The sequence below is a fragment of the Egretta garzetta genome, unplaced genomic scaffold (genome assembly GCF_000687185.1).
Source record: "Egretta garzetta isolate BGI_Z169 unplaced genomic scaffold, ASM68718v1 scaffold188, whole genome shotgun sequence".
Classification (NCBI taxonomy): Eukaryota; Metazoa; Chordata; class Aves; order Pelecaniformes; family Ardeidae; genus Egretta; species Egretta garzetta.
In genome coordinates this window covers 3,186,874-3,202,646 of record NW_009260622.1, presented here as the reverse complement: position 1 = coordinate 3,202,646, position 15,773 = coordinate 3,186,874, and the positions used below count along the sequence as shown (strand labels likewise).

Genomic DNA, 15,773 nt, shown 5'->3' with positions numbered 1-15,773 from the left:
AGTGGAGGCTCCATCCCTGGAAACATTCAAGACCACCAGGTTGGACGGGGCTCTGAGCAGTCTGATCTAGTGAGTGGTGTCCCTGCTCACTGCAGGGGGGTTGAACTAGATGGCCTCTGGGGGTCCCTTCCAACCCAAAACATTCTATGATTCTATGACTTCCAGATGGAAAAAGCAATTCCAACCTGCAGTTTCTTCTCCTAGGCCAGTCACTATGAAATAGCTTTCAATGCTGAGCCCACTGTCATTTTTTAATGACTTAAACCAGATCTGACTTGTGTGATACTGGAACTGCATTAATAGGAAAACCAAAAATACCGCGTAGTGCACAGAGTCAATTTATACCCTTAAAGACAGATCACAGACTGGAAAGAAAATAGGCCGTCTTAACATTCGGTTCCCTCTCTTCCCTGAACAGAATTGGAAAGTATAGCTCTGAACACTGAGTTACAATAAAGTAACACAATTTTGCTGTCAAAGCACAGCATAATCTTTTTTTTTTTTAAAGTCAAGAACATCCATTTATTAAAAGTTCTTGCTGCTGCAGTTCATAGAGCCAGAGTGAAAAATATTAATGTAGCCAAGAAATTAATCATGGCTCCACTAATGCCTTTTCTCTAAAGGCAACTGAATAAGCATTGCTCTCTGCATTGCATTGGTTCAGTAATGCTTTCAGTGGCTTCTCCGTGCTACTCCGTTCAGTAGCTACCTGCATGCTCAATTTTTTCATCAAAAATTATATGAAGCATCATAGTCAAGTATATTCAGGATTTGAGTGAATACTTTCAAGTGAACTTCAAATCCAAGGAGATAATGTGCCAGTAATTTTATTCCAGAATAACCAAAGCTCTTAGTATCAACTGTAGAAACATCAGTGCCTGAAAACATTACATTTTAGACCTTCTAGCAAGCTGTGCTGTTTTGTTTAAAACCAAAGTTCCCACTTAAAGAACATACTCCTTTTGCTTGGAAAGAAACAATTTTTTTTCCTCATGACAAAACGAGAGACAGTACAGAGTTTGTCGTTAGGCAATAATCACTTGTAAACTTGAGAGTCAGCCACAGTTTCAAAATAATGCTTATTAACAAATAGCTTATTTTAGTACAGAACACCACTAACAACTTCTTCACCAAAGGAATCAAATGCTTTCTCTTAATCACTGTGTCTAATATAACTAGACATGCCAAACATACCATGATATATATAAACCCAAGTGATAAAGAAAGCAAATTATTTAGGACTGCCTGAAAATACAATCTCTATTCTATCTGCACCATCTTCTTGCCTCTGCTCTTTCACCTGCCTCACAGTCAAGTCTTAAAGACAAGAAATTATCAAGATCTTCCTATCACAACACATCACAATACAGGATATAATTAGATCTTCACATCTGAAAACTGAAGATCAACCTTAGTCTGCAAATTCTGCTTGATAGCTGAATCCCACTCACCTAATCTTAACAAAAAACTCATCCTTAAGCAAATGCAGTTCATTTTGTTTAGGAAGTTTCTTGACTATTTAATCATAATTAGTGGAGAGCCAGATACAGTCTGATGTTATTATAATTTGTGACTACAAGAAGAGCTTTTAGCATCTCCATTCATTTCTATTTACAGCAAGTAACTCAAATTGGAATTGCGATATACACAACACACTGCTGGCACGTCCTTCAATGTGGACATTGAAACAGTTGGGATTAAGCATCTCAAATCATCCTTTAGACATGAGGTATCCTTTGTCTGACCAGAAGCTGATGTTTAAGAGAGGACACCTGGAACATTTATTCTTCACTGTTAGGGCTTCTTCTTACTGCTCTGAAGCTTACATCCAAGTAAGTATTGTGTTCTGTTAAAATAATAAGGAATTCAGCACCCAGTACTGACAAAACCCAGTAATGCTTTCATCTGGCACTGAAGCTATTGCTACATCCAGCTTCCCCCACGAGGATTGCTCCCCCATAATAAAGGGTCACACATCAACTGAGCCTACTGTGAAATAGTTCAGTTTAATGCTGTTTCTCCTGGTTTTCTACTGAAATGCCAAAAATGAACAGTCTTAAATATTCAGCACTTCAGTGAAGGCAATTAAAAGGCACAAGCCTTTCACTAGGCACAAACAGGTCAAGATTTACACATCTATCTGTTACCAATTCCTGATGGTTAAAGAAGTGCTACTTACCTAATGTTATAGGCTCAAAAAGAACTTTGCTCCGAGATATCGAAGTAGCTTTCAAAAGAAGCTCAGCAGCATTTTTTTTTTAATACAGGGAGAATTCATTTATCCTGAGATAATACTAGTTAGCAAGACATCCTGTATTTCTATGTATTCTGTTTTATAGTAGCCAAGGCATAACTGATTTTTATTATTTTCCTGTACGGTTGTACTCTATCCTGTTCATTCCTGCATAAGTCCTAGATTATTTAACACACTGCAGAACTTTTCTTTGTAAGGGAATGTGCAGCTGTACACACATTCACAGAAAATAAGTCAAGATGACCACGTATATGTTCAACAAAAATAGTTCTACAGAGAAACCTGAGCATTTTTTAATTTTCACTAAGTAACAGGAAGAATGAGATCTGCCTCTAAGCCAACCAGTTGTTTTCAAGTTCATGATTCAACAAACATAGTAAGAATTAAGTTTGTGTCTGCCCTTCTGTTTTCTACTTCTAGACTTGTATCCCACCTACAAATACACTGGGAAGCCCTTGTTCGTAGGTTGAATTACATATCAGTCTGCATTAAAGTGCTGGGTGGAGAGAGTAAGTGATTACTTAAAACCAAGACCAACAGTGACCTTACTGGAAATATCCAGGCAGTATCTTCAGGTGCCTAAGAAAATGGATTACTAACCTAGTAGTAAGAAATTCTGAAAACTGAGACTGATTTAATAAAGAAGATCACTCTCATCTTTAGTGTGCTTGTACCAGCCACAAAATAATGGTGAAATAAGCAGACTAACTGTGTAAGAAGCAATTTGGAATCTTCTTTTGCTCTGTATTTATGCAGTACCCAGCATAAAGGTCTAGTCCACAGCCAGGTACGGATTCCTAGAATAAATTCAGTTGCCAAATGTAAGCAGAAAAGACAAGCTTTAAGAGAGCAAAATATCATTACTAAATTAGAAACACTGTACTTCAGTTTTCATTTCAAGGCCACATTTTGGAGATGCAATGACCTATTTTAGACAAACTTCATGCAGTACTACTTCATGGCTATGGGTAACAGCCACTATGGAAAGCATGAACAAAAAGCTAAGACAAGTTTCCTAGCTAGTGCACACGCGTTAACAAAAAGGCCTGAATGAAGTACTCTCAGATCTTCAACCAAAAATCTGAAGGGGGGGGTGTGGGAGGAAAGGTTTTGTGAAAAATCAAGGAGTATATGCAGGGTGAGTGGAGGAACAAGAATTAAGAGACTTCACAGAACTCAAAGTGTGTAGATGGTATTGTGCTTGGGAGAACTGAAGCACTGTCCCAGGAAGGAAGAATTTAATCTCGAGAGCAGTTCTGATATGTGCATCTTTTAAGCTCAAAATTAGGGCGTAAAATGACTACAAAGACTTCTGAAGTTTGAGAAGTCTACAGGAACCAGCAGTTCTGTTCACTCAATAGAATTACATCCTGAAACAGGAATAGGCCAGGACATAATATAGGCTGATGTATTTAAACTACTAATTACGTCCAAGTTTTAGGAAGCAACTAAAACTGCAGGCCAAAAGAAGCAACGCCGTGCCCCATTTGTTTAAAATCAAAGGCTGCTTTAGTGTTTTCAAAGGCAGGTTCGTTGCTGCAATAAACAAGGGATGTCACTTCAAGGTTAGTATTGCTTCGCAGCAGGGCTCTTCCCTCTCTACTCAATTTTCTAACCTTGTTAGCTATAGCTGTTAAGAGAAAAGTAGTAGTAGGTGAAAAAATGGTGTAACACCTTGAGATGCTCTCAGGAGCACTAATGTGAACAATATTCAGGCAAAAACATAATTCAAGTGAACAGGAGGAACAAATGCATTATGAGAGAAAATTTCTGCTTACTTGTAGGAACTTAACAGTGCAAATAGCCTAAGACCCAGGAAATCAAGACTTCCAATTTTTATGGCATGACAAAAAAGCAGAAAGGAAACAAGATCAAGCCCAAAAATTAACCACTGCATAGTCACAGACAAGTTTCAACAAACTCCAAAATTCTTCAACATACCACTTTTTTTAACAAGTTTTAGTATTTAGCTTGAGTTTCAACTCCAAATTCCCTCTTCAGCTTGCTACTCTTACTAGCACTTCCAATTCCAGATGGAAACAATTGCAGTCACTATTCTAAACACATCCAGAATGTGAAGTCTGACACATCCTCCTGTTATGTTACTCTAAGTGATTTTTAAACAGTTTTTAGCATTTAATAAAAATAAACTACCCTCACTGTACCAGCTTTAAGCACTTCAAGTTAACATGGCCATGCAGTTCAGCCCTTTAACACATCAGTTACCAAGGGACTGGAACCACCTAGAAAACCGAGTCAAAAGGTGAGTTAAAGAGAGATTACTGTGCAATTATTTGGAAAATTAATTAATTAAAAAATACAACGTTGCATGCCTGGTTTAGAGTTCTATATTGCAACAGTTAACATTTTCTTATGCTATGTATTTTTTGTGGTGCAAACAGTCCTCCCTTATGAGGGATGTACTGATCTCATACACAATACCCTGTATTCACAACTTGAGAACTATGACCTTACAGGAAGGTATGCACCCAGAAGAGAGAGGATAAGGAACACAATAGGGAGAAACAGCAAAACCCCTGTATCAGTCACATTTTCAGAGGTGGTAAAAAAGAGAAAGCTTCCACCTGTCTTTACACCTCAAAAACTATTTCTATTTTAGCGTAACTAAAAATCTTAATTCTCCAGTGGGTCTTTTACATTTTGGACTTCATCAGAAGAGCTGCCTTGGAGCCTGCTACCTTTGATACCATCAGGTAACAGATGTTCGACTGTTTCAGCTCTGCCAACTTTAACTGGAACAATGAAATAGAAGGTCTTCCTGTGTAAAGCTTCAAAGCACCCACAAGTAACAATGCTATTCTGATTCTGTGAAAGATACAACAGTTTCAGAACAGGGCAGCCTTTTTCGCTCAACTAAAACCTTCAGCGAATATTCCAAATCTGCCTCATTGTGTTATTTTCATTTTTGGACATTATTCAAAGCGCTTACTCTGCTTGTTTCATGTTTAGGCTTTGTTACAGTTCTAACAAGCAGCAAGTAGAATATATTTCCAATGTCATGGTCTTGTTAGTAAAATGGTAGTTTTCACCCAGAAACAGTTTAAAGACCTAAAGAAATCATCTGGAAGAAAATCTTGCCGTGTAAAGGAACCAAGACAGCATCAGTCTAGGTTTTCTAGAAACCTACTCCAGATTTTCCTCTCTTTATGCTTAACTGAAAATTACACCATTTCCTTACTACCACACTGTCAGTTTGCACCATCGGGAAAGCCTGCCATGACCAGCAAGCACAGAATTGAAAGCAACCCTAAAGATTTCATTGAGGAAAATGTCTTCACTCAACAAGGTTTGTAAAGAGCATCACTGTGAAATGGCAAGTAAAAACCAGTTAAGGAATCCCCAAAAGCTATAAAACCCCCCAGTCCCTAGTGCATTTTATTGTTATCCAGGCACCTCAACCCTGTGTGAGTACGCTACATATCCTAACGCTCTTTACAGTGGCCACTGATTCTTTTGAAGTACCTGCCCACTGGCAGAACCAAGCCAGTGGAATACAAAATTTTTAAAAAATTTACTTTTTTTTTTTTTTTTTTTTACAAGAAAAGCATGATGTCAACGTTGCTAATGAGACTAGAGGAATAATTGGAAATTACTATCTGGCTATTCCATTTATTTCCTTTGGAAATTTTATGAACATAGTTCTAAGTTTATGTAAGTTCACAGAGCTGAGAACAGTTAGAAGCAGCATTCAAGAAAAGAAAAACTACAAAATTAAACTTTCCTAGTGAGTATTGAGGGAAATTAGGAATGAAGAAGAGAGAAAAAAGTTACAGAAATAAAAATAAGGCTCCTAGAAGCTTTTTTTTTTTTTAACATGCATTTATCAATTTTCTTGTCATACAAGTTATTTTACCAGCTGATGATTCCCAGGCCTGCAATGAAAACCTCACAGGAACATAGAGGTGGAAAGCTGGTAGCTCATTTTGAGAGCACTTTTCCCTCACAATGAAATATATAAAGGTACCCATAATAAGCAACATTTACCCCTTGATCACTGTATGTTTATATTTTGTCTCAATTGAAAAGATCAGTATGAAAAAGAAAACCTTTATGCATATTCAGTATGTTGACCATTTTGGTTTTGTCAAGTAATAAAATTCTTCAGCCACATTCAGTACACAGCCACATGGGAATTAGTGTCTTATTAATGACACAACTCTTCTTTTTGTTGTTGTGGCTATGTCCTTCCAGGCTGCCTCATAACTGGTAAGTCAAAACAGGGGTGCCAAAACACTTTTATGGAGTAAAAAAAAGAAAAAAGTGTAGATCTTTAATCATAAAAGAAACATGTTAAATACAGAAGGTCCCAAAGATGCAGACAACTGCATCGGTTTCTCATTTCCAGACAGCTAGCTCTCTACTGCTGTTTAGAAGAGGCACCATTTCACTGAAGGTGAAGCGTGACAGCCCCTTCCCCACAATGTTTTCTGTAAACACCCTGCAGGCAAAGCAGCCCAGTCTTCCAGGAAGGGCTGCAACATACCCAGCTGTAAAGATGGGAGCAAACTACCACAGTGTGTGCAAAGGCACCGCCCCTTGTACTCTAAGGGCTCACATTTCTACATCTGACTAGAAGCACTTCCAAAGGACTACACTCTCATCCAGTATAAATCCACTGCCAGTTCATGAAACTACAACTAATGTTTTAGGTCTACTGCAAAAAAACCCATTTTATAACACCAGATGAAAAAATGCTATATAAAATTTAATAAATATGCAACTTTAGAAGGAGTCTTCCTACTGTAAGGTAAGTATCTACTGTTTGTCAGTTTTCAGATTTGATGCCAAGGTGTTGGCTGAATTTATCAAACCAAATGTGATGCCAACTGATTTGATGCCAACACCTTAGATCTAATGACACAGAAATGTGCATCTCGAACTGACTGCTTCTTAAAAGCGTTCTGTGGAATTTACACTTCCATACAACTTTTGTTAAATAATTTACCTTGGAATAAACGTGGGGATGCAATTATAACTATTTCTTGGGCACATTATTAAAAATAATAAAACATCAGTTTTACCTTCTCTTATGAGCACATTTGGTTGACCCTTCCTTTCCTAATTCATTTACTCATATTATGAAGACCGAGAAAACCTGAACTTTTTGGTGATCTGAAACACAGCATTACCAACCGTACTGTTGGAGAAAGTGTTAGGTGTGAGCATGTGTGCAAAACAGACAATTTCATAAGCAGTGTGTAAACCCAGCCTTTTCTATCCCATTGTGACTTTGAGTTTGTATACATCTATACTCACATCAATCTTGTCTTATTCGAACCATTAGCTCTGTAAGAAATCTAGTTCATTAAACCAGATTTCCTATATATTTGAAACTAAGAGATACCAGTATTTTCTGTTATTTCTGCACATGCTTATAAAATGGAACCATTCTTACACTCTCTTTTCCCCTCTCCCCCTCATCATCCCTCTGCTGCTTCAAAAGGTCCATCCTTTCGTCGCTCCTTCCCCCTCTCCTCCTCATCCTTTCTTTGCTGGTTCTTGGCCTTCTTGGTCCTTACCTCGCTCATTTTCCCTCTTCTCATCTTCCCTGCGCCAATTCATAGCGTCCACATTCTTTCGTCGTTCTCTCTCATCCTGTCTCCACCGCTTCTTGATATCTTTGTCCTTAACTTGCTCATTTTCTCTCCTCTTCTCATCATCCCTGTGCCATTTTATTGTTTCTGCATTTTTCTGCGGCTCCACGCTTCTTTTGAGATAGTCTTGTCGCCTCCTCCTCTTTTTTAACATATCCCTTTCCCTGGCACGAGCCTGCTTTTCTTTCTGGGAAAGAAAAGCTTTACGGGGCATCATGAGCTGCTGCTGTACCTGTAATAATATCGTATCCATGGAATAATATACTATACATGCACTCAGTCAGGCACCAACAACTCTCATTTGGAGCTGAATACTTCAAATGCTAAGCCAAGATAATTTACTGCTTCTTCTCTTTCCTTCATAACGTTCTGCTAGCTCCATATTAGACAATGACAGGCAAGGTGTTATGTTCAGCTCCAGGCACAACACCTAACCAGCACCTCTGCACCTGGCGCGCATGCAAAGTCAACCCCCTAAAATCCCGGGCCTAAGCAGAATGATTTCTTCCCTCCCCCTTACAACTCTTCCCACAGAGTTTTTAGCAGCAGCTTGGCATTGCTGCATCCAGTTGAAGGAACAGGCTGATAGGAGAGTTGTGAAGGAAACTTGGGAGTGTTTCAAACCTTAGTTTCTTCTCTTACTGGAGATCTACATTTAATGAAACTTAAACGTTCTCTTTTTATCTTTTCAGACCCCTGTGTATACCAAATTTGATTGAAAATGGCCAACCTTTTTCTTGGCTGGGAAGAGGGAGGGGGGTTTAGGAGACAAGCCACAATCTGAAAATTGTATAAGCTTTGTTTCCTTGGGAAACCTGGCCAAAACATTTAACTGCAGTTAATGAAGTAAGTCCTGACTCATCTACTCAGACTTCCTCCAAGTATGTTATGTCTTGCTAGTCACATGAACAAAGGAAAAAAGAATGTGACTATTTACTTGGGAGTTTCTGCCGACAGCATTCCTGATGAGCGGGGCATTTTGGGTTTGTTGCTTTGTTTTTAAAGAGGTGTCAATGAAAACTACCTTTTAACAAATTGCTTTACTTTTGGTCATTTCTCTGTAGTCATCCAACACCTTCATGTCTTTAAATTTACTAGTGTTAATATTTGCAATTTTGAAATCATGGAGAACAAAACAGACCACAGAAAGAATTTATACTACTACTAATATCCTTTAAATACTCTTCTGTACACATTGAGCAACGTTTCAGAAATGTCAAACTGCAGTTGTGGCCCAGGTTTGGGGTTTTTTGTTTGGTTTTGAATTTTTGTTTAGAAGAGAGTTTTGCAGAGGTCTAATCAAAATGAAAACTGCAGAAAGGACAAAATTACTAGATTAGAATACTTAAGCAAAGCCTAAAACAAAATGAAACAAATGTACTTTTAAAATTTAGCTACCTTATGGAAAGCACTTGTTCCCAGCATGCAATACTCCATCTTTTTCCTACAGAAAAAGCAATGTTTCAAACCCTTATTCTAAAAGCTGTTCCCTTTCCTTACATAACACCCCCACCCCGCACACTTAAACCCACTACTCTAGTTCATTGCCTTTGTTAGGTATGTATCACGATCCCATGGTTTTCATTCCAATAATTCAACCCCAGATTTCTTAATATCCATAACACTACTAAAAGGGAAAGGCTGCAGCAGAATGAAACAGCATAATTAAAAAAATGCATGCAGTTTGGTAACAAGTTAGTACATAAAATTCAGATTACGCTAAAAATTACTTCATTAAAAAGTGTAGGATAGCTCTCTACTAGACAGCCTGGTTTTAAGTATTATAATATTTCTCAATAACAGTTATCATTAAAATCAGAAAGCAATGAGAACCCAGGATCAACATCATCAGTGCAACCCAGACACTGTAAATCTTTAAAATAGTTTTAATTTCTCTTATTGGCTGTGTGCCAGTACTACATTAGTGTTGCTTACTAGAGCAAACTTAACTTACTAACTTTTTAAACATACATTATCTTCATAATTTTATCAGTAACCTGATTTTATTCCAATAACAATAGCATGTTAAAGTAAATCATATTTCATGCAAATGATTCTCCCCCTCTCCCCACCACCCAAGGCAAGTACTGACATTGACAGTAATTTTTAAAAAACTCTTTTGGGACTGATTTTCATATTTTCTTTCATTTGTTTTTTTTTTTTGTTTTCTTGTGGTTCCCCCCCCTTTAGTTTTATCTTTTCACTTGTAATTACAGTGTCCCTCCCTCCCCTCCTTTTACACATATCCCAGCCCACTTTGACAGACCAATTAAGAGACAAATGATAGAAAATATCTTAAGAAAAAACATTTCAGTTGAATTTCAAAACCTAAACATTTTAATTGAGATTCAAACAAGAAATGTCAGATTCCAAGGAATAACTTAAAGGGACATCCAACTTAAAATTACGTATCTTTGAAATATCCTTATCACAAGTCACAGTTTTTGCCCAGTCTGCTTCAGCATGAGAGTACTTAAGCAGTCTTGTAATTTCTCTTGCAGTCAATCATCTTTCACTTTTGCCTCTGTTGGTTTTAATAAACCAAAAGAGGGGGAAAAATTTTAAACCAGGAAAATAATTAATATGCAGTGAAGCTGCCAGACTGATTGAGCTCAAAGCCCCCCACACCCCCAATTTTTCTAGAGTTCAAGTTGGTGTTCCTTTAAGTTCAAAATGTCCAAACATCAGAATTAATAGTCAGAACTATCCTTTCAACTGTTTTTTGCCCATACTTTGCCAAATGAAAATCTTAACTCTTCCCAATCTATTTAGTACATATGATGAGGCATTTACCTCCAAAATTAATGGTGCTTGGGCGTCTCAGACTCATTGGACAAGTTTCATGCAAAAGCCTCCAAAAATAATTCTCCTTCCAGAACGCCCACCTCAGCGATTATATTACACCTACTGTGTGAGGCCAAAGCCCGGACATAGAAGAAGGATCATATCCTGCTGTACAAAACAAAGTGTTAAAGACAAGAGATAAGAAATGTAATAAGGGCAATCTTACATTTATAACGTACGTTTCATTGCGAAGGACTCCGAAGCTAATTATAAACCACATTTACGGTACCTTTACTGACAGGGAGCTACTGTAGAGTGCACTCCAGCAAGTTAACAGTGCTGCAGGAAGTTTTAGCAGGTTTGTGGCTTAAACAACAGATTCCGCTGGGTGCTGCTACCTCAGGAATATCTCGGTGCTCAGATTTCAATTAAATTGACCCAATTCAGAAATCCAGCCGGATACAGAGAGGAATGCTCCTATTCACACTTTGTATAACATTTTGACTGAAGTGCTTAGGACCTCAGTTGACACCTCATCTGAGCTATCAGAACCGGCAGCACAGCTACACCCTGTACAGATGAGGTACACTTAGTAAAATCCCAACAGCACTCCCTTGTACAGCTAATTTTTCCTAGAAGGTTCCCATACAAATACAGTCCCACCTTAAATTACAAGACTATGGGAGATCAAAAGGTGACATGGCTGTCAGCCACAACCATAGGGACACACATTCATTTGGGAAGTATTCAGATTAAGATTTTCAGCTACAATGCTGCTAGTAGGAGGATGTGAAGCAAACCCTTCTGGGTAATGGCATGTAAATGATTATGCTGATACCTCTTCAACTCACATCACTCATGGACAGAAACTCAGTCTTGAACAGACTGGAAACACAAGACATAACATTAGCATCATGAGGTCTGGAACAACCAAATCTGAAGTTTATAAAACCAAAATTTGTTGAGCCATTTATAATTCCTTTTCCAAGTAGTAAAGGTTTTTACTGTTTAAAATTGTTAGACTTTAATCCCTGTTGATTACTCAAAACATCCACAGCTTAAAGTACTGATTGTTTTTCTTCAGCAGAAGATACTAAAATGTTGTAAGAAACTTAAAAAGACAAAATTGTTAAAATACTTCACATTGAGGCAAAACTGAATATTCTATAAGCTTTAACAAGACTACTGGCCATATCTTCAAACAGGTAAGGATGCTGGGTTATTTTGTTTCATAACAGATTATTTTCCAGTTAGAAAGTAGAATTTGTGCCCCTGTATCTCTGTCAAGTGCAGATTGCCCCTCTCCCCCCTGCAATCCTCACTGCAGAAAGCACACTTCTGGATGAGGACAGAGAGCAGATCAGTGACAATCAGCGTATCAGTCTGAAAATACAAATACTGAGCCCAGGGAAGTACTTCATCCCATACTGGGCCTCCCGAAGACTGAGTATTATTTCCCTGCATTGTGTCACTGATGAGAATCACCAAGCATCTGGCATTTTTTCTGACTTTATATAACCCAAAATTCTTTTACTTCAGCCCTTATTTTGCTAGTATTTTAGGTTGAAGAAGTTCTTGGTTTACAGCGCAACATAGTAGCATATATGAGAGCTGACAGCAGCTGTATGTTCCTGGATGAAATGAAACAAGACTGTTAGTTTCTTGATACTGTGCTTTTTATCTCCCTATTCCAACTGCATTTAAAATAAGGTCTACTTTTAATGACTTGCCCAGATAACTGCATTTAATAGCACGCTCTAAAAAGCCAACCATGAAGCAGATTTGCAAAGAAGGCTGTTAGTGCAACATAGAGTGAAATCTCTGAAAATACAAGAAAATTAACCTATGGTTCCCACAGCAATAGAAAAGCAGCCTCCTCACGCATGCAGGTTAAATGATGCTATATAGTATGATGGCGTATAATACTCTATATTCACATGAGGACAACGATGGCCTGTCCCTGCAGCAAGGTGGAAGCTGCAACTCTGGGACCTGACAATTCCAGGACAGCTGAGCAAGGAAGAGCAGTAGGAAGCAGAAAGGTATCTCAGGGAAAAGTGAGCCAATCAAAAATACCAGGAACAGAACCATCAGGGAGAACAGAGTAGTTGGAAGAATGAAAAACTACCTAAAACTTCCTTGAAAAGGTAAGAGATGCAATTAAGCATCTCCCCTCCCTGCACTGAGTGAATGTAGAGTCTACTCCCAACGCATCTATCACTGGCTTACTTGAAGCATTCACTTTCTTCTGTTGGACTCCTCTCTTTCTTCCTTTTTTAAGCCTGGCTGGCCTAGTTTTCAGAGGGCTGTGCACCCCCATCTCCTGTGAACGTAATGAGATTTGCAGTTTAACAGCACATCTGAAATGCCAGACATCTGAAGGCTCATTTTTCAAGCCCACTATAATCCTAGGATGGAGGCTGTTTTGTAACAGCACACACTCCATTCTCATGGCAACATTTTAAACAGCGAGCACCTCCTCGGCCTTATCAGCTCAACCATCTGCAACACCAAGCTTCTGCCCATGTAACATGATGGTCTCCAGCTAACTTCTGCCTAACAAACACCTCTAACTCCAACTAGGTAATTCTGCATGCACAGCTGCTGTGTTAGACCCAGCACTTAAATTCAACCTTAAACTGGCATATCAGAGACCACAATGCCCTAGGCTCTTTAACCTGTATCTATATCCAAAGTCCTTTAACTTGAGGCTATATCCAAAACAGGACTAGGCACTAGAAAAATACAAAGTGAACAGAAAACCCAAATCAACTCCCCTGGAAAAACCTGACATGTTTTAAAACTGTGATTATTGGAATTGAAGGAAATCAGCAAATGTATTTTGCTATCTCATCAAAGCATCCTAAAACTTGTGCAGCACTGTGCACATGAAATCACCCCAACTCACCCTCACAGTCAATTTCTTAAAAGTCCCTTTGTCAAAAAAAGAATTTAACAATGTAGAAAAATCACTTCAGAGATTTAATCAGCTACCTTCAAAAAAAATGTCAAGTTCTATGTCAAACAAAAAGGACCATTTCACACCACTTCTCTGGGCATCATGTGTAAATACTCCTTCAAGGGGAGGAGTTAAGTCCATCTAAAATGTGGTACTAAAAAAAAGCCGACTTAAAATCCTTTGGAGGGAAGTCTTAGGCTAAAAACCTTAACACGCCATTTCAGTGGTTATATGCAACTTTCAGCAAGGGCTTATGAAACTGTTTTATCTCTTTTCTTTTGGAGCTTACTGTCTAGCTTCAGCTTGGCAACTCTTGCACTAAGAACTCCAACTTCCCATCGGAGGAAAAACTTCTACGGAAGACAGGTCTAGTGAAAGGAATCAGTAGAGCTGGTATGTCTTACTTTCCATTCGTATTTTATTTAAAGGTTAAAAAAATATCTTCTGCAGTCCAGCAGACAGGGATCTTCTAAGTCATTCACACACTTCTCATTCTTGCTCAATTTCTGGAATTTTCCACTGGTGCCAGAAGCTCCATCTGGTGGGTGTGTACACTAACTGCAAAACTGAAAGGCAATTAACTATTTCCTTATCAACTTTTGTTTAGGAGTAAAAGTTCTGTACGCTGTGTAATTTCTATGCCCCAATATAAAATACAAAATGGCCAAATTTCGATTGCTCTGGGAACCACACCACCTTATTTCTTTTCTTGCTGAATAATCTGCTACCTTACACTCTGCTGAGAATTTCTGTTGGTTTGATGACATAGGCTGAAGCATGTCATAGAATGCTGTTAGCCAAGTTTGTACGTTTTCTAAAGAAGGATCTTTTGAACACACATGATAAAAACCACATCAATTCTCGCAATCTCTACTGCATTCTGAAAAGCAGTTTTAAATTGCATCCATTCTCTAGGGCACGCTATACTTCAGTGTATAGGAAATTTTAAATTAGAGGCACTAGCAGCTCAAGAAGTAGGCTTACACACCTACTGCCATCTTAAGTAGTATCTTTTGTGACTGTTCAAGATCACAAAAGATGCTTATATGCATCCACATATGTGCAGTGAAATCAATATGTAATATATATACTCAATATGATAGCCTCCCTTGTTTAGGGCTATTTCTTAAAGATTTCAGTTTGAAATGTAATAAAGCGTGCACATCTTGCTGAAATTGAAATCGAGACTGGAGATCATTGAAGCACAAAGGATATTATTTGCTTACACCATGATATCCACACTGCAGTGATCAGGAAAAAAGGCTGCATGAATACGCTCTACAATTCCAAAATAATCCTCATCTAGATTGTAGCTAAGCATGAACAATCCCAGAATAAAAATTATGTTGGAAATATAAGCATGTTTCTTGAATTATCAGCCACCATGTAAATTAAAACCAAAAATAATCATCCTGAAATTTTCAATCCAAAACTCACAAAAACATTTGGATAATTAAACAAAGCGGCACAGAAGTCTCTGTAAAATGTGCAAGAACACAGCATGTAATCAATATACACATAATTTCTGATTGGATTACACTGACTGTGAAACTGCAATTGGATTAGACTGGAGCGAAAACGGTAGTTCTGTCTTCTTCATGTCATCTTTTCCTGACATCACTGTGCCAGCAGCCAGAGCAGAGACTTGATCCAACTGGAATGGACTTTGTGAGGCAGAGCAGTTCCTTTGCTCACCCAAGCAGCAGTGCTAGGACTGGTATGAGTAAGGTGGCAGGAAGCGTGGCTCATACCACCCCTTCCAGTGGCAGCAGACACAGGGATATTTAAAGCCATAGGGGAAACTGCCTCCCTTAGTGTGTCCTAACTAGTAAAATGCACTGCTTGCATGCTGGTCTAAGTGGCAGAACAAATCAACAAAACAAAAGAGAGCATACAAACACTTTTACAAGCTCATCCAAAACCCTGCCAATACATGCTTTCTCAGATAGTTAGATATTGAAGGGATCCCTCGCCAACTGGCTAGCATCTGAGCATTTAAAGTGTAAAAACAGTCGGTAAAGTAGGCTGATGCTAATTGTTTTTCCTTTGCCTTACCACTTCACACATGCTATCCACAAATGCTGGCATCACACAATCGGGTAAAGTCTGTAAACAAGAGCTTAAAATCAGTCTTACCACTTCACATTTCTTACCTCTTTCC

At 38.4% G+C, this 15,773-nt stretch overlaps 1 protein-coding gene across 9 annotated transcripts in view; it reads right to left on the bottom strand.

Annotated features, from left to right (window-relative positions):
- The window catches only part of LOC104132197 (activity dependent neuroprotector homeobox), a 31,546-nt gene that overhangs the window by 11,713 nt on the left and 4,060 nt on the right, over nucleotides 1-15,773 (bottom strand). For 5 of the 9 annotated variants that reach the window (XM_035900893.1, XM_035900897.1, XM_035900895.1 and 2 more), the window contains 3 exons: nucleotides 10,663-10,821; nucleotides 9,268-9,313; nucleotides 7,795-8,101 (listed from right to left, as the gene is read on the bottom strand). In XM_035900893.1, coding sequence (XP_035756786.1) covers nucleotides 7,795-8,101; nucleotides 9,268-9,306 — 346 coding nt within the window. In that variant the 5' untranslated portion in view covers nucleotides 9,307-9,313; nucleotides 10,663-10,821. Of the gene's footprint in view, nucleotides 1-7,794; nucleotides 8,102-9,267; nucleotides 9,314-10,662; nucleotides 15,768-15,773 lie in introns of those variants that run through there. The other 4 variants (XM_035900891.1, XM_035900892.1, XM_035900894.1 and 1 more) reach the window with 4 other exon arrangements.